At 53.0% G+C, this 17,036-nt stretch overlaps 2 protein-coding genes and 1 pseudogene across 10 annotated transcripts in view; 1 reads left to right on the forward strand and 2 right to left on the reverse strand.

Moving 5' to 3' along the window:
* Positions 1 to 2,481, forward strand: part of Plekhg6 (pleckstrin homology and RhoGEF domain containing G6) — a 20,170-nt gene extending 17,689 nt beyond the window's left edge. For all 7 annotated transcript variants that reach the window (XM_038320518.2, XM_038320519.2, XM_038320520.2 and 4 more), the window contains 3 exons: positions 75 to 220; positions 1,185 to 1,859; positions 2,044 to 2,481. In XM_038320518.2, coding sequence (XP_038176446.1) covers positions 75 to 220; positions 1,185 to 1,859; positions 2,044 to 2,053 — 831 coding nt within the window. In that variant the 3' untranslated portion in view covers positions 2,054 to 2,481. The remainder of the gene's footprint in view (positions 1 to 74; positions 221 to 1,184; positions 1,860 to 2,043) is intronic.
* On the reverse strand, positions 897 to 996 carry LOC119808551 (annotated as a pseudogene).
* Positions 902 to 15,843, reverse strand: Tnfrsf1a (TNF receptor superfamily member 1A). 3 transcript variants are annotated; one of them, XM_038320528.2, is made up of 10 exons: positions 15,502 to 15,843; positions 8,088 to 8,238; positions 7,799 to 7,927; positions 7,360 to 7,512; positions 7,061 to 7,142; positions 4,424 to 4,491; positions 4,196 to 4,309; positions 3,909 to 3,937; positions 3,470 to 3,740; positions 902 to 3,361 (listed from the first exon to the last, which is right to left on the reverse strand). In XM_038320528.2, exons 1-10 carry the CDS (start codon positions 15,538 to 15,540, stop codon positions 3,051 to 3,053), a joined length of 1,347 nt encoding a protein of 448 aa, XP_038176456.1. In that variant the 5' UTR covers positions 15,541 to 15,843; the 3' UTR covers positions 902 to 3,050. The 3 variants fall into 3 exon arrangements, with proteins under 3 accessions (XP_038176456.1, XP_038176454.1, XP_038176455.1); XM_038320526.2 differs by lacking the exon at positions 15,502 to 15,843 and adding an exon at positions 11,405 to 11,523; XM_038320527.2 differs by lacking the exon at positions 15,502 to 15,843 and adding an exon at positions 8,359 to 8,491.
* Between the last annotated feature and the right edge of the window lie 1,193 nt (positions 15,844 to 17,036).

Below are 17,036 nucleotides of genomic sequence, written 5' to 3' on the forward strand. Positions count from 1 at the left end.
CCATTAGTAGAACGTCCAGAATACTGCAAATGTGCAGTAAATGAGAGCTCATAATAACGGAAGTCCCTCCCCAGGCCACTCTGCAGAGGCTGAAGGCTGAGGAGTACGTTCAACAGAAGAGAGAGCTCCTGGCCCTCTATCGCAACCAGGGCAAGGAGTCCCCCAACACCAGGCCCTCCACTCCCTCCCCAGAGGACTCCCAGAGCAGCGCAGAGGGGAGGTAAGACCCATGTGGGCCCTCTCAGGATAGGGCCTCAGGTGGGGAGGAGGGAGGAGAATCAGTGCAGCCTTGGAGAACCTGGTGTGGCTGCAGGGACAGGAGCAGCCGCTGGGAGTGGACCAGGTTGGTAGCCACCATGTGAAGGGATGCGTGGGATAGGGTGGGCACAGGGCAAAGGAAGCAGAAACGTGGTGTGTGAGCTCCCTGTGAGGATCAGGCTGCAGTGAAGGTAGATATGGATTCTCAGAATATCAGCGCTTCCAAGACACAGCAAGTTTAAATCCCCATTGTAAGAGGTTCACCCAGGATGGTGAACTTGCAGAGGATCCAGTCAGCAAATATGAGACAAGCTGTTTGACGTGAGTTCTGAACTAAGTGCTGTGGATAGAATAATAACTCAGAGGCAACCCAAACTCTTTGTGTCTGTTTTTTTTAAATATTTTTATGGTTTATTTAACTTTATTTTTATGTGCATTGGTGTGAAGGTGTCAGATCCCCTGCAACTGGATCCTCAGTTGTGAGCTGCAAGGTGGGTGCTGGGAATTGAACCCGGGTCCTCTGGAAGAGCAGTCAGTGCTCTTAACCAATGAGCCATCTCTCCAGTCCCTGTTTGTTTGTTTTTAAGGACCACGCCCAGCTTAGTTCAAGGTTTTGTCTTTTTTTAAAAAAAAAAAAAAAAAAAACAATGGAACGCTTTATAAATTGCATGAACCTTGCACAGGGACCGTAATCTTCTCGTGTCATTCCAATTTTAGCATATGTGTTGCATAAAAGAAGTGAGTACCCAAGGTCTTTTATAGAGCACAATTCTAGCCAGTGAGGGGGCAAAAACACTGTGTCATGTGAAGAGACAGGACAATAAGTTTGGAGGAGAAGACATTCCTGAGCGGAGTAATGGGGGCCACTTCCTGGGCTTGTATTTGATCTTCACTATCTCTGTCTGACTTTCTGCTATTAACCTTAGGACTTTGGAGTTGAACATCATCCCCCGCCTAGTGGTGACTGAAGATACCGATGAAGATGCTCCCTCCATGCCTGATGACACCTCGGACTCTGGCTATGGCACCTTGATTCCAAGTTCCCCCAAGACCCCTCGCACCCCGCTGAATAGGCTTCGGGCCAAGGCCTTTCGTAGGGACCCTCGTCTCACCTTCTCCACCCTGGAACTCCGAGACGTTCCTCTGCGCCCCCAGCCTCCTGACCCTCAAGCTCCCCAGCGACGAAGTGCCCCAGACTTGCCAGATGGGATCCTAAGAGGAGGCAGTCTGCCCAGGAGAGCACCTCCAACCTGGTCCGAGGAGGAAGATGAGACTTTGACCACACGGAATGTGGTGGCAGAAACTCTAAACAGGGCGCAACGGCGGAGCCCGCTCCCCCAATCTCCAACCCCTACTGACTCTGCTGGGGAAAGCCCCTGGGAGTCCTCAGATGAAGAAGAGGGATTTCTATCCCCTGGACTCCGCCCCCGCCCCCTGCAGGCTGAGGACGTGCTTAGGGAGATAAGGGAGGAGCTGGCCAGCCAAAGGATCGAGGGAGCCTCGGAACCCGGGGATGGCAAGCCCCGGAAGTTGACTCGAGCCCAGCTGCAGAGAATGAGGGGGACCCACATCATACAGCTGGACACCCCCCTGTCCACATCGTAAGTGTGGAGGGAAACGACTATGGGACAAAAGGACAGTATGAAGTGGGGGGGGGCTAGTTCTAAGGAAGGCAGAGCGGAGCAGGGACCAAGCGGGGAGGGGAGGGCACTCAGCTTTAACTGCCCCCCCCACTACTCTCGTTGCTTGACCTTGGCCTAATGTATCGGTCTCCTTCCTTTACAGAGAAGTGTGAGGAATTCTGAGGTCCTTTAACACATCTCCTAGAAGAATTGTCTCCCCAAGAGTGCTGGTCACCACCCTCCCCTCCCCCTGGACTCTACCTCAAGGATCCACTTCAAGCCAAGCCTGACCCAGGCACCCACCTCCTGCTCTGTGGACTCTGGAGGTCAAGAACTGTGCTTTCATGTCTCAAAGATACATCTCTGAGGCCCCACATAAAACTGGCCAGAAACATAGCTGTTTGGTCAACACTGGAGGAGGGTGGGAGGAGGGAAGCTTGGTCAACACTGGAAGAGGGTGGGAGGAGGGAAGCACGGGCACCCACGGGACTGTGATGTGCAGTCTCAGTTAGCTGGCAGGAAGGCTGGATTTTCCATGCTACTCCTAGGTGCTGGGCTCTGCCCAGCCTCTCCAATATACAAACCACTCTTTACAGGGTCAGAGATCGGTTTTTTTTTTTTTTTTTTGACTTTTAGTGTATTTACAAGAGACCACAGCTCCAGCTGGAGACCCCGTTGTTCTGTGCTTGCCCCCTACCTTAGACAGTTGAGCCTTGTTGGTCCAGGCAGGCAGCAGAGGGAAGTCGAGTTTCCATTAGTGTGTTATAATTAATACAAATATTGCTTACCTACTGTGAAAAAGGCGCAGGAACCAAATGGGGGAGGCCCTGAGAAGCCTTGCTTGGGCCCTGTGCATCTCAAGTGGGCATGAGATACGGTGTCCCTTTCCTCTACAATCACCTGTTCTGATTTTTGGCATGCTCCGCCTTCTGGGAGCAGACAGATGGCACATACTGCTGCCCCGCACAAGTGGTTGGCTCTGGGACAATCTTCGTTAGCTGAGAAAAGCTATGTACACCAAGTAGGTAGCACCAAGGAAGCGGTTGCCAGCTCGAGCCTGCCCCTTCAAGACCCCTCCCTCCTTTTCATCCAAAGAGGAGGCCCACAGGGCGGCAGAGCTTCTCGCCAGGACTGCCCTTTAAGTTCCTCCCTTGAGGCGGGACTGTGGCCTCATCGTGGGAGGCGGGGTGCGGACGAGTAGGAGGCGGGGCTTCCCAGCGCCTCGCGGATGTTCTCCACGCAGCCTTTCAGGTCCATGTCGCAAAGCACACTGTACAGGACGTCCAGCGTGGCCTTGTGGTGTGGCGTGCGCTGCCGCCAGGCTTCCAGCATGCTGTACTGAGCCTCGCGCAGGCAGTGCCCGTTCTGGATTTCCAGCCGCTGGATCTCGTGCTCGCCCAACCCCAGGAGCCGCATGAACTCCTTCCAGCGAAACGGAGACACGCTGTCCACCACCGTATACAACGTCGCTGGGTCTGCAACTGGAGACAAGGATCGTGCGCCTCCAGCGGCAGCCCTGCCATCTTGGCCTCCGCCCTGCCCGACTCCTTCCAGGAGTAACGTCCCCGCCTCCGGGAACCCAAACTCACGGTCGGGTCGCTGCGGGTGGGGATAGTCTTCCCATTTCTGAACAGGAGTGGGGACGGATTCGTAGAGGAGAGGGTCAGCACGCTGGGTTGGGACCACCTCCCTTACAGGCGGCATGACCTTGAAGTTGGGCCAGTTACTGGGGTAGAAGATGGGGCTGGAGGTGTTGGTACTGGGGACAGGACTGAAGCCTGGGGCAGAGCTGAAGTGCGGAGCGGAGTTGACGGCGGGGGCAGGGGCTGGAGTTAGGGGCTTATTTCTTTCAACCTCCGCCTGAAAGAGAGAAGGCATTGCATTAGTGGGGAGAAAAAAGAGCCCTCTTTATCCTTTATGGGAGTGGGGAATGGAGGAACTAAGGGAGCCCACCACCCCCAGTGCAAGTGATTTGGACATCAGGGAGTTGAGAAGGAAGAGTCAGGAAGTTGGAACTTTTCCTCTCACCTCTTTGACAGGTGCTGAATTTCCACAAACTGAGAAAAAAAAAAAAAAAAAGAAGAAAGCATCATGAATTTCACTTCTGTTTCAAACTCCCCCCAACCCTGGCCTTGGGGACTTGTGGTGTCACGCCCCAGGGTCTATGTGGCCCCAGGGACAAGAGAATTACTGATAGAGTATGGCTTCCCTCCCAACAACCAGGACTGTTAGCCCTGAGCAAAGGGCCTCACCTCCCTCCACCTTGTCCACCCGACCCCCTCCCCAGCTCCACTTTCCCCACAGGCCACACTCACTGTGGGAGTAGACATGGGGCTTCCACCCGGGATATCTGCACATTAAACTGATGAAGATAAAGAATAAAAGACAAAGGCCCAGGAGGATGACCAGGGGCAATAGCACTGCGGTACCTGCAGACAAAGTAGAGAACGCTCAGTGTTCTGCACAGCAGAGATTGGGGGGGCGGAAGCAAGGGAGTCAGCCAATCAGCCAGTAAGCATGGACACCAGGCCACTGCGCCTCACCTGGTTCCCGAGGGTTTGCAACAGGTTCAGGTTGGCACATTTTCAGACACTCCATGTTTCTCTTGCAGCTGAAGAAAGAGGCAATACTGGTGACTAGAAAGACGGTGGAGTTCTTTTGCGCTGCGATTGTCTCTGCTATCTCCTAAGACAGTGGAACTTAGCCTGCCTTGAGAACTGAGGCAGAAGAATGAAACAGTTCCTCACACAGCCACTTCGTTTTACAAGTTGAAGGGGTCTTGGAAAGACTGTATTGACAGCAAGCAGTGGTAGTGTATGCATGCAGTCTCAGCACTTGGGAGGTAATGGCCAGAGGTCACCCTTGGCTACACAGCAAGGTCAGGGTCAGCCTGGGCAACAGGAGACCAAGTCAAGAGAGAGAATCGAGAGAGGAAACGAGGGGAAGAGGGGGAGAAAGGACAAGTAGGCTGTGTTGATAAATTTAAAGTCGTCATAGTCCGACATGGCAGCTCACAACCATCTGTAACTCCAGTTCCAGTGGCTCTGATGCCCTCTTCTGGCCTCTGACGGTACCAGGCATACACATGGTACACATATATACATGCTGGCAAAACACTCATACACATAAAATGAAAATAAATGTTTTTAAAGTACTTTTTAAATGCCAGGCATGGTGGCACATTCCAGCACTCAGGAGACTGAGGCAGGCAGACCTCTAAGAGTTCAAGGTCAGCCTGGCCTACACAGTGAATCCCAGGACAGCCAGGGCTACACAATGAAACTCTGAATCAACAAAACAAAAACCTTTGTAAATAATAAAATAAAATGGTCACAGGACTGAGGTTACTGTGGCTCCACGGTAGAGCACTTGAATATCATGCAGGAGCCTGGATTCCGCACTCAATCAATATTTTAAAAATAAATTTAAAAGGCAGTTATGGCTAGAATAAAACTCCTTCCAGTCATTGACTGGTAACATGACACAAACAAGCCATTTCACTTCTATGGCCCAGTGTCTCATGGAGATCATGTCACCTCTGCCCCTTGGGATTAAGGGTCAAGTCCTTATCCCTGACATGGTGTGTGCTTGGTAGATGGCATGTGTCAACGAACTGAGTTTAGCATTATGTTTGCTGGTGGGATTGTGGCATGGAGAGGCCTACGGTTTGGATCTGGAATGTCTTGCTAGGGTCCACATGCTGAAAGCTTGATCCCCAGCATTTTGGGACATGGGGCCTAGTAAAAGTTAGGTCACTGGGGACTTGACCTTTGACCCCACTCCACACCCTTTGTGCCTCTCAGCTGCTACAAGGTAAGCACCTTTGCCCCACAATGCTGTGCCTCAAAAATGCTGCTCAAAGGCAGCAATGCCAACCACTGACCACTGACCACTGACCACTGAGCACCGTGAGCTGAATGACGCTCTGAAAAGAAACCTTTCTTTGCTTTAACCTGATTAAGCCACAGAAAGATGACTCACACGAGAAGCTGAAGGGCTTGTCTCTGATGACACCAGCCACTTACAGCATTTGCCTTAGGAGATGACAGGCCACACAGGCGTGAGCAGTTTTAGAATGTCTATCGGCTGTCACAGGGCAGAGCGGGGTGAGAAAACTAACCAAGGAGTGGGACAGAGGCAAGTGAGAATGGGCTTTTGTGTGCCTCACAAGTTCAGGGTGAAAAACACATGGCTTTGGGCACACAAGCTCTTTTGAAATGAAACTTAGTGGGGAAAAATTAGAAAGTAAATAGCTTTGGTTCAGACCGTTTCATGGGTTGTCGGTCTAGTTTTCTGTTTGGGGGTTTTATGAACCTGGGGTCCAATCCCAGAGCCTTGAAAAATGCTAGGCTAGTGCTCTATCATTGAACCCCACTTCTATCTTCACCCCTCCTTACTCTAAAGGTTAAGAAACATAGGCGTGGAGACGTAATAACTTGCCCACGTTTGCACAGCCGGGAAATGGGTAGGTTGGGATTTAACCCCAGGTCATTTCAACTAGGAAAGTCTCAGAGTTCTCTGGAAGCAAATGTGTCAGAGCAGCCCAAATGGAGTCATAGGAATGAGGAAGTCTGCCAAGGAGGCTGGAAGGAATCACCACAAGCAAACACACCCTAGCCAGATGTGATTGGCTGAGCTTCCCCATCACCACAGGGGAGTGGCACGTGCATCAACTCGAGGTATCAGCAATAGCAAGCCGCCTGGGCCAGCGCTAGTGGCGCAGGCCTTTAATCCCAGCACTTGAGAGGCAGAGGCACAAGGATCTCTGTGAGTTTGAGACCAGCCTGGGCTACATACAGGGTGAGTTCCAGGACAGGCTCTAAAGGTACACAGAGAAACCCTGTCTCGAAAGAGCATGGTGCTTGCATCTAACTGCCCAGCACTGGAGAGGCTTGCGTGCTATGGAACGTGTGGAGGTCAGAGGATGGCTCTGTGGAATTGATATTCTCTCCTTTCACCTTTACTTGGGTTCCAGAGATTGAACTCAGGTTGTCAGACTTATGCTAAAAACGCTTTGCCGCTAAGCTATGTTGTCTACCCACTAACGTCCTGGAGAAAAAGAAAAGACTATTGATGTCTAGATGGAGTGCCTTCCTCTCATCTGGTTGTAGGGCACCTCCTCTAATCCAGCCACAGCTGCTCTTCCACCCCAGCTCCCCAACCAGTTGGCAAATACTCACCGACTGCAAGGGGCACACTCATTTTTTTCATCCAGGTAGAATCCTATGTGGCAGAGACACACAGTGTCCTGTTTCTCCTTACCTGAGAGAAGACAAAAAGACTAAGAAAGTGGACCAGGGGGAGGGAGAAGGTCAAGATGCAGGCACCATGCAGGAGCTCAGAGCCACAGACCACAGAATGGGGTGGAGAAAAGATGCTACCTCATGGGGAGCGAGAACAGAAATGGAAACCTTCTGCCTGAGAGGCAGGCTACTCCTGAGGAGGGGAGAGGGCCTGGGCTTGGGGGAGTGGTGCTCACAGGGGATTTTCACCGTGCCATTGAAGCAGAGGCTGCAGTTCTTGCACTGGAAGTGTGTGGATTTACTTAGGTAGCTCTGGAACTGGTTCTTCCTACAGCCACATTCAGTGTCCTTGTCTGCTCTGCAAGCAGAAAGCTCCACCTGGGACCATTCTGAAGAGGGAAGAAAATGGTACATGAGTCTCGCCTCCCTTTCCCCACACAAATCCTGACCTCCCCATCATGTGTGCATGTGTCTCTGTCACATGAACACTCCTGTGCACACAGACCCAGGAGGCATGTGCACGCATGTTCCCACTGCACCCTCAAGCAGATGCAAATCTTCACCCCTGACAAACATCCACATCCACATGCACAAATACATGCTCACGAGCCTTCTCACACCAGATCCCCCTCTTGAGCCCTTCCCAACTCCCGACTCCTGCTCCCGAGGGCTTGCCTTTCCGACATGTCTTGCAGCTGAAGCACTGTTTGAGGTGATTCTGGAAGGCTGTAAAGGTGCCCTTTTCACACTCCTTGCAGACTGTTTCCTGCCCTGGGCCTGGACAGTCATTCACCAAGTAGGTCCCTGTGAACGGGGCATGGATTAGGCTGCCGTGGAGAACCAAAGAACAAAACCCAAGCCCAGGGAAGGCAGCAAAGGAAGGGAACTCCCAGCCGCCAAGGTTGTGGAGCACCCCAAACAAGCAAAGGAAAGCTCAAGAAGACGGCTCCCCAGTCTCTCCTACCTTTGTGGCACTTGGTACAACAGATGGAGTTATTCTGCGAATGGGGGTACTTTCCCTGGGGACACAAACTATCCCTCTTCTCCCTCTTCACAAGGGAAGGGACCAGTCCAGTGACCCCTGAGGGGTATATCCCCACCAGAGCCAGGAGCACCTGGGGGGAAAAATCAGAAGGAGAAAACACAGTTAAGGTGGGGCCATAGAGGCAGCACACTGATGCCCCTCCCCCCATAATTCCTGTCCATCCTGAGGAACGTTCTCCCTTAAACCGCACCCACTGCGCAGTCGAATATTTCCTTGGTCTCTGATTGTTCTGTCTGCTAGCATTTGTCTCCATAACCCTGGGCAATTAGGTCTCACCCCCTCCCCACCACACTGCATTCTACTCCGGCCAGTTCCCCAAGGGAGCTCGCAATACTGATGACAAGAAAGCTGGTCAATGAATGTCTAGATGTTGGTATTGCTTGCTAGAGGTGGAGCTCCGGGTCTCACACAGAACCTCAGAGATAAGCCCTGGCCTACCGGGGAGTGTCTTTACCCCGAACTAGCAAGCTGTTTCAGTGGTAGCTTGTCTGCCGTCCAACAGACAGTCCTAAAGGTCATTTGGCACTTGTGTACCTGGGCGCGGGTTTCAGAGTGTGCCCGTTTGTGGACACTTCAGAGGGGAGCCTCCTGGATTTCATTACACTAATAAAAAGTACTATGGGGGGGAAATCAAGTTGTAGGGAGGGCTGCCATGGAGACGGTTCGGGCTAGTGCCACTGCGCAAACATGAGGAGTTGAGATCAACCCCATCACCCACATAGAGCAAGGCACAGTAGCCTGGGCTTGTAATCCCAGGGATGGGGAGGATACAAGCACATCCCAGCTCTCTGGACAGCCTAGCCTGGCTGAATCAGCAACCGGTCGGTCCCAGTGAGAGATTCTGTCTCAGAACACAAGGTGAATGCTCTCTGAGGAAAACCCCTGAGGTTGAACTCTGACCTCCTCCATGCACACAGACACACAGGGATATGAACCCGCACCTGTGTGCATATGGATGCAAAATCAGATGGGGACACAGGTGGATGATGTTCTTGCAAGCAGCATTCCTGGGTGTGGGAAGAGCTCTGTGCATGATCTTTTGCGTGCATGAGTGGGTGCGTTCATGGGAGATGGAGGGTGGGGTACATGACTGGATGTATTCATGGGGGATGGGGGCTGGACGGGGAGTGGGGAGCTGGGAATGAAACCAAGAACCTCACACATGCCCTGAGCCACATGCTCGGAGTCAAGAGTTCTATATCTTTGTTTCAAGTCTTGCTCAGCAGCCTGCCCTCGCGGTCCATGCCTTCCGCAGCTAAATTTACACTACAGCTTAAGTTAGCAAGAACAAATTGAGAGGGAAGGAGGAGAGAAGGTTTGGGCATAAGCAAAGACAAGCGGGTCATGTACTAGGGTCAGCCAGAGGCTGGCAATCTGACTCGAGAAGACCAGCAAATCAGGAGCTGAGGATATGTCAGGAGTCCCAAAGCCCATGGCCAAGCAGAGCATTCTGGAAGGCTGGTTTCATAACCTTGGCAAAGCTCATAGCAACTACATGGTTTTCCTGTATGTAAATAACTTCAGTGTGGAGAAAGCCAAGCCATAATTCATCTTAGCTTCAATTTAGATCTTGCCCTTTGATCTCTTCCAGCTTCGGGTTTCCCTCAACCTTCATCCTTTCATTCCTACCCCACCCCCTGCTATGAGCCACTCCCCCCCAGCAAAGGTAGAGGACGTCACCAAGGCATGTTACAGATGCAGGAGCAACGGACCAATCAGATCGCATTCAGGAGAGAAGAGCTAGCCACCCATGGCTGTCTAGACGCCCAGCTGCCTTCAAGGCCCTGCAGCCTCCACAGCTCTTTTGGAAGGAGGTGCAACCTGCCAGCTGCTGTTACTAGAAATGTTACCGCAGCAGCGGCGGCGGCGGCAGCAGCAGCAGCTGCACGGGTCAGGAAGCCTGGGCCTCAGCCAGAGATGGACCCGAGAAGCCACACACAGAAGCACACTGCACACCTGCAATCTCTCATGCAGGGGTGCACCCCCACCGCCGCCGCCATCCCCCAACACGGTGTGCAGAGGCTTCCAGGGTGACAACAGGAAGGGTTAGTTATGATAAGAACTTCCCAATCATGAAAAGTGTGGTTCCTTTCCCCGAAGAAGCAATGTTTGGAGCACCTAAGGTCAATCGCACTTCCAAGCCCATCAGAATACTTGACGCAAAGCCAACCGGCCAAGGCAGCGGCAGGAAGAGGTAAAGGTGGGCTCCAGGCCAAGAACAGCCTTAGAGGGAGCTTCTCCACCATGAGGACGGGTGAGCCTCCAGAGAAGGAGCCCGGTGTCTCTCGTCACGTGTCCCTCCCTCTCCAGAACTCTTGGGGTTAAGACAAATCCGGGAAAGGGAAATCTTTTCCCAGCAGCTCCGCCCCAGTGACTCAGGCCAGGGAGGGAGGGGATCTAGGACAGTGTGGACCGAGAACTGCAGCTTCCCCAGCTCTACAAGGGTTGTGAGTCAGCAGAAAGAAAAGGCCAGCCAGCAAGTAGAACCTCATCTCCTCCCTTCAGGGCAAGCAATCTCTCTTTCCCACCCACCCCACCCCCATCCCCCCATCCCCACTCAGGGCTCTTTATCCTTTGCCCCTTAAAAAGAGCCAGGCAATGGACCCCTGTCCCACTGGGCCCACAGATTTCGGGGAAATGCCTCCCTCTTCCATTTCATCCCAAAGGGAAGTCTTCCTGACCCCTGGCTTCCCCTATCAGGTCAGTAGGCTCCTCCCGGAGGACGCCCCCCCCACCCCGCCCCCAACATCCTTCCTTTAGATTGTGACCTGCCCTGATTCCTCAGCAAAGTTAAACAACAAGTCTTCAGTGGATAAACCCTGTCCCAGGATCCCTGCTCCCTGGCTCCATGGGCTTTTCTGCTAGGCCCCCGATGCTCCCCAGTGCCAGCAAGAAACAAAAACAAGCGGCCCTCCCTCCCATACCACATTCCCACAGCCGGCCTGCTTCTGGCCAGTTGCATTGTGTTTGAGGGCTCCCAAAACAATCCTTAAGAAACAGGACCCAGCGGTAAGGCTTCATAGCCTAGTAGCTACAAAGGAAAAGCCCGCAGCCCTCTTAAAGCTAGAAGAGATGGAGAGAGTCGGGCCTTAATCCCAGCACTCAGAGGCCAGCATGGTCTACAGAGCTACAGCACTTCAGGACAGCCAGGGCTACACAGAGAAACCCTGTCTCGAAGAACAAAACAAAACGAACAAGAGAAACGGAATGGGCACGGAACCAGTACCATATCCCACCTGCTCCAAGGGTTCCAGGGCCCTCAGGGTCTCTGAATGGGCGCCACGTGTGTGAGCACCCGCTAGCCGTCCTACCAGATCCATTGTGAGTGGGTGCGTTCTGTTCCCACGGAATCGGGGAGCCAAGGCCAAAGTCCTGACCCAAGCCCAAATGCCTTTGCCTGGAGCAGAGAGGGGGCAGGAAGCTGGGGGTGCCTGTAGAGAGAGGCTTGAGAGAGTGGTACAGAGACTCTCTAACTACCCCTCAGCTTCCGCCTGGGAGGCCTGAAGGTGTGACTTCCTGTGCTGGGGCTGTCGAATAGGGCGCAGAAGCCAAGATGGACCCTGTGGTCAAACCTTGACCCAACCACCTTTTGGGGACCCACTCTCTTGGTCCGTCCCCCGCATTAATGTGTTCATTACGTTAAAATGTGTTTGTTCCATTTAATGTCAAGACCTGCGGGGGGGAGGAAGACCTCATTGGCAAGGCCTCCCCTGAGAACTCTGTCACGATTCTACCTCCCACCCACCCGCAAAGCCCCCCACTAATGACTCATGTTCCCCATCCAAGCTCTTTGGATATCCAGTCACCTGTTCACATTGAATAACACGACCTACTCATACCTACTCTGGACTCTTATCAGAAGCTAGTTATTTCAAATGAGTAGATATGATCTCACCATACAGACCACAAACCCTATGAGCTAAGAGATCAGAGAATCTTGGTCACATCACCCAGATCTGGGCCTGCAAACTGGAGGGACAGATTGTGGTGCCTTCCATCCCAGATGGAGTCAGTGATAGCTTCAAGGATGTTGGGGAGTCGCACCCTCCTGCCACAGAGACACGCGCGTCTCCGAGAGCTTCAGAGACAGTGCACCCACGTCCACACACATGCATTCGTGAGCATGTCCCATTGATACTTCTGCCATGTACACCTCTCTTTCCGAGTCCAGCCGACGAGCCATGCAGCCGGAAACAGCCAGAAGGCAGACTGAGAACTGCTCCACTCAGTCCAAGCACACTTACACTTGGCCAGTTCCTGAGCTACTTAACCTTCCCCCAACAGAACTCACCCAGCCTCCTTGCCTGGACACATGTCACACCACCAGCTTCTTGGAGCTAACTCTGAAAACTGCCAAAGCCCTCAGAGTCACCTGTCAGGCCCTTCTATAATCTCTCCACCTCCTCCATGTCCTCTGGTTGCCCCACCCTTGAACTATTGATTATTGCAACCGCCTTCCTTTTTTCTGTGCCACAGCAGGGTCTCGGGGTCTCGCTCTATTGCCCAGGTCTCACATCAACCTTCTGCCTCAGTGATGTGTCTACCTCCAACCTCTGCTGGGGCTGAAGCTACCTACATAGTTTCTTATCTGTATTCAGGCTCCAACTTGTACCACTGGGGTGTGAATCCTCTGCACCTGCAGAGCCTGGCTTCAAACGTGGTTTCCATGGATAGATCCTTCCATGGGCACATGTGGCAGAGATTGGAACATAGTCTGGACAGAATGGATCCTTGGAGAATAGCTAAGGGGGGGGGGGGGAGAAAGAGTGGGAGGGAGGGAGGGAGGGAGGGAGGGAAGGAGGGAAGGAGGGAGGGAGGGAGGGAAGCAGGCCTCTACCTGAGTCTTTATGCACCCTTTATGTTTTATAACATGGTGTCATGTAGCCCAGGCTGGCGTCACATTCTTTATGCAGCCAAAATTGGCCTTGAACCGATCTCCCACCTCCATCTCCCATTCTAGGATGGCCCGTGCCATCTTGACTGGCTCCAGGTGCTTTCTCAGGCACCCCAGAGTGCCCGTTCTCACTGCCACATCCCTCAGCTTGGCCATTCCATCCCAAACTGAGGTGTTCAGCTCCTTTAACTACCACCTTCAACATAAAATTGGAGAGCTGGTCTCCATTCTCCCAACCCAGTCTCCCAACTCCTCTACCGTCCCTCCTTTCCGGCTTCGGATGCCAGTTCCAAGTCCTCTTCTCCATGCTCATTCCCTCCTTGGTCCCAACTGACCCATCTCTTCTTCCCTAATTGATTCAGCCATTAGTCAAGTGTCAAGATCTCCGTTCCAGGATCCTCATGGGTGCTGGAAATGCCAAAATGGGTGGGAAATAGCTCACACTCCCAAGATCTCTCAGTAAGCCAAAGATCTATGCAGGCACTGGGCAGAGACAGCGCATGCCTTTAATCCCAGCACTTGGGAGGCAGAGGCAAGCAGATCTCTATGAGTTCAAGACCAGCCTGGTCTACAAGAGCTAGCTAGTTCCAAGACAGCTAAGGCTGTTACACAGAGAAACCTTGTCCCGAAAAACAAAACAAACAAAACAAAACAAAAAAAAGATCTATGCAGGCAGGCTCAGCCCCGCAGACAGGCAAGGGCCCTTCAGCAAACAAAGACACTTGGCCTGTGGCCCACCCTCTCACCCAGTTCTGCCTCCAGGACACTACATCACAAGGCTTTGACATGTCTGTTGCTCTGAACTGTTCTAGAGTCATTTTGACTCCTATATTTAAACTCTTTGAGAGCAACAAAATCTTGTTGGCCTCGTCGCATCCCGGCCATGTGCATTGCTCCCTCCTGACCCCGGCGGCTCCTCATCACTCACCCACCTCATAGGCGCTGTGCTAGGTACTTCTGTTCAGAGTGGCCCATCCCCACCTGGGCCACCACAGCTGGATCAGGATGGCTCCGCTACCTACCTAGGCTGTTTTTGCTCTATCAAACACTGGCTGCCATTGAGCAGTGACAACGAACACCGCTAACGACGAGAAAACAGACACCAAGCACTCAATGATTCCTTTCTATTTGAGGCGTACTCTTCCCCGTCAGGCCTGCCAATTCGACCTCAGGGGTTTCATTCATCCCTAATGCTAGCACTGGAAGTAGGGCCTAACACAGAGTAAGGGTTAATAAATTGAATAAATATTTAAGAGGCATCCATCTAGTTCATCTGAAAGTAACACCCGTGAGGTAGTGATCATTAGAGCCATTCTGGAAATAGAGAATGCCCACGTTCACGCAGGTCAGGCTGCTGTGCTGAGCCTCACCTCCAGGTGATCAGCCCTACAGAGAACAGAACTAAGGTGATGGGTGGCTGGGTGATGGGCGCATGCCCAGAAGGGGCAGTCTTGACAGGGGTCGTGAGCTGAGATTGGGAGACCAAAGAGGGGGAATGAAAAGACATGAGACCGCACAGACTGGGGGAGTCCGGGATTCTAGAAACACTGGTTTAGACAGAACGAGAAGAGAAAAAGAGAATGAACAGAAAGGAGCTACACAAGGAGGCGCTGGGGACTGACAGGAAAGGAGGAATGAGGAGCGGAGAGGCATGGAGAAGGAGGCTGCACTCAGAGACACTGTCCACCAGACAGCCATGGAGCCCCGGCTCTGAGGATCGCCACAGAATGATGATAAGCACGTAGAGAGAAACCAAGAAAACACGAAAACAAGGCCGAAGCCAGAGAAAAGGACATTTTTCCAGTGACGAAAACAAGCTGCTACCAACTTCCCCAATCTGAACGGTGGAATTGGAAACCGTGAGACGCCTTTTAGGTCTGGGGGAGGGGGGGGGCTGGAGGATACACTGCCAAAGTAAAGGAGGTGCTGTCTACCTAGGGAGGGTTAGACCAATGGAGACCTCTTGTCTGGAAGCCAACCTGGAAGCCAAAAGGCCAAGACTGTCTCAGCGAAGAAGTCTGGGCCCGGCTGCCCAGCTTCATCCAGTTTCCTGGTTCACTCCCAAGCACGGTATCTCCAACTTGTGTCACCAACTGAACCCCTTCTCCGACTCAGTCTTCCAACATCCTGACCCATGCCATTCAACTTCTGCCAGAGAAACAGGGCTGCTCCGCCTAATTCCACCAGCCTGGCAGCTGGCCTCCCCAGAGCCCAACACACCCCAAGTCCAGCAAGCCCCCTTGGCTGTCCTGCCGGGGGCTTGGGGGCTTGAGGGCTTGACTTGCCACAATTCTCTCCCTTCCACCCCCCAGGGAGCCCCAGGTGAAGCACAGCAAGCCTACAGACGAACCGAAGAAGAGAAGTCCCTGCCCCAACCCCTACCCCTAGTACATGCCCACTCCTGCCAGGCCTCGCCAGCAGGCCACCCTTCCATCTCACCAGTGACAGCAGCAGGCCAGGCACGGTGGGGAGACCCATGTCCGGCCGGCAGAGGCCTCTCACTCCCCCATTGGGGCTGGGGACAGTGCAGCAACTGGCAACTCCGGTGAATGAAGTGAGCCGATCAGACCAGGTGGCCCGGGCAATGGCAGCTTGGGCGTCAGGTTAGAGCAGCTGGAAGTCGAGGGTAGTTAGAGATCAGGGCACAGTCCTCCAGGTCCTCGAACCCAGGAGGCCCGGTCAGGAGCCAGAGTTCGGAAAACTCGGAGAAAATTAAAGCTGAGAGGAGCGAGGAGGTACGAGGGGAAGGGAGAGTGGCGGGGGTGGTGTTGCAAGAGCGGGTACCGGAAGAGCCTGGGGAGAGGCGAGGGAGGAGGGAGGAGGGAACCAGGAGGAGAGAGGAGAGGGCCAAGGTTCTTTTAACGCTTTGTAGCCTGGGTCCCACAGCCTGACGCCCCAAACCCACTTAACACGAACTGGGAACATCTAGAATTTCAGAGTCAAATTAACCAAATTCCAGTTCAGACACCTCTGCTTTTTAGGTGGGTGAGCTTAGTCTAACCCCCCACACACACCAAGGCTGTTCTCAGACCGACAGATGAAGATAGCCTTTCTCCAAGGATAGCAGGCAGGAGTTGAGGGAGGGCAGTATCTGGTGAGTACTCTCTGTCCCTCAGCGGCCCTCCCTTCACCCCAGGGTTCTGCCTGGGGCCTGACCCACTCAGCCCCCTCCAACTGACTTTCATCTGTTCTCTTTCAGACAGGTTCCCTAGCTGCCTACCATGACTCTGCCACCAACAGTGTGTGTGTGTGTGTGTGTGTGTGTGTGTGTGTGTGTGTGTGTGTGTGTGTGTGTGTAAAGCCCCCCTCCTAAGCCTTGGTTGGCTCCCCAGTTATTAAATGAGAGTAAAAATGCCTGCCCTCACAGAGGGTTCTGTGAAGAGTCAGTAGGCCATGTCTGTAAAGATGCTTCCCAATAGCCAGGTGGTGGTGGCGCTCAGCTTAATCCCAGCACTTGGGAGGCAGAAGCAGGTGGATCTCTGTGAGTTCCAAGGCCCCCCCAAAAAGATGCTTCCAGTTCTGAAGGGTTCCCAGGGCCCTTTTCCCAAACACACTATTTTGTATTGATTGAAATAGGGTTTCATTTAGCCCAGGCTGGCCTCAAATTCCGTGTTGCTGAGGCTGACCTTGTGCTTCTGATCCTCCCACATCCTACACTGGGAGATTGCAGGTGTGCATTGCTACACCCAGCTCTAGATAGTCTGATGAATCCATTGGGACTGACCCCAGAGATAGTATATCACATCCTGGGACTTTAGGGGTAAGGAAAAAGCCTTATGACACTGCATGCTGGGAGGCAGAGCACGGAGAACCCGGATTCTGGTTCCCATTACAAGGCCGCATTATCCTCTCTGCCCCTTTGAGTGAAACCTCACTTTCTGCCTGCCCCATGTGTGCAGGTCTTCTCCCAGGTGACCCCTATACTGCGACACTACTCACTCCTGTGCCCTCGAGATCTAGCAACCTTCTTTATG

This window comes from Arvicola amphibius, chromosome 2 (genome assembly GCF_903992535.2).
Source record: "Arvicola amphibius chromosome 2, mArvAmp1.2, whole genome shotgun sequence".
NCBI lineage: Eukaryota > Metazoa > Chordata > Mammalia > Rodentia > Cricetidae > Arvicola > Arvicola amphibius.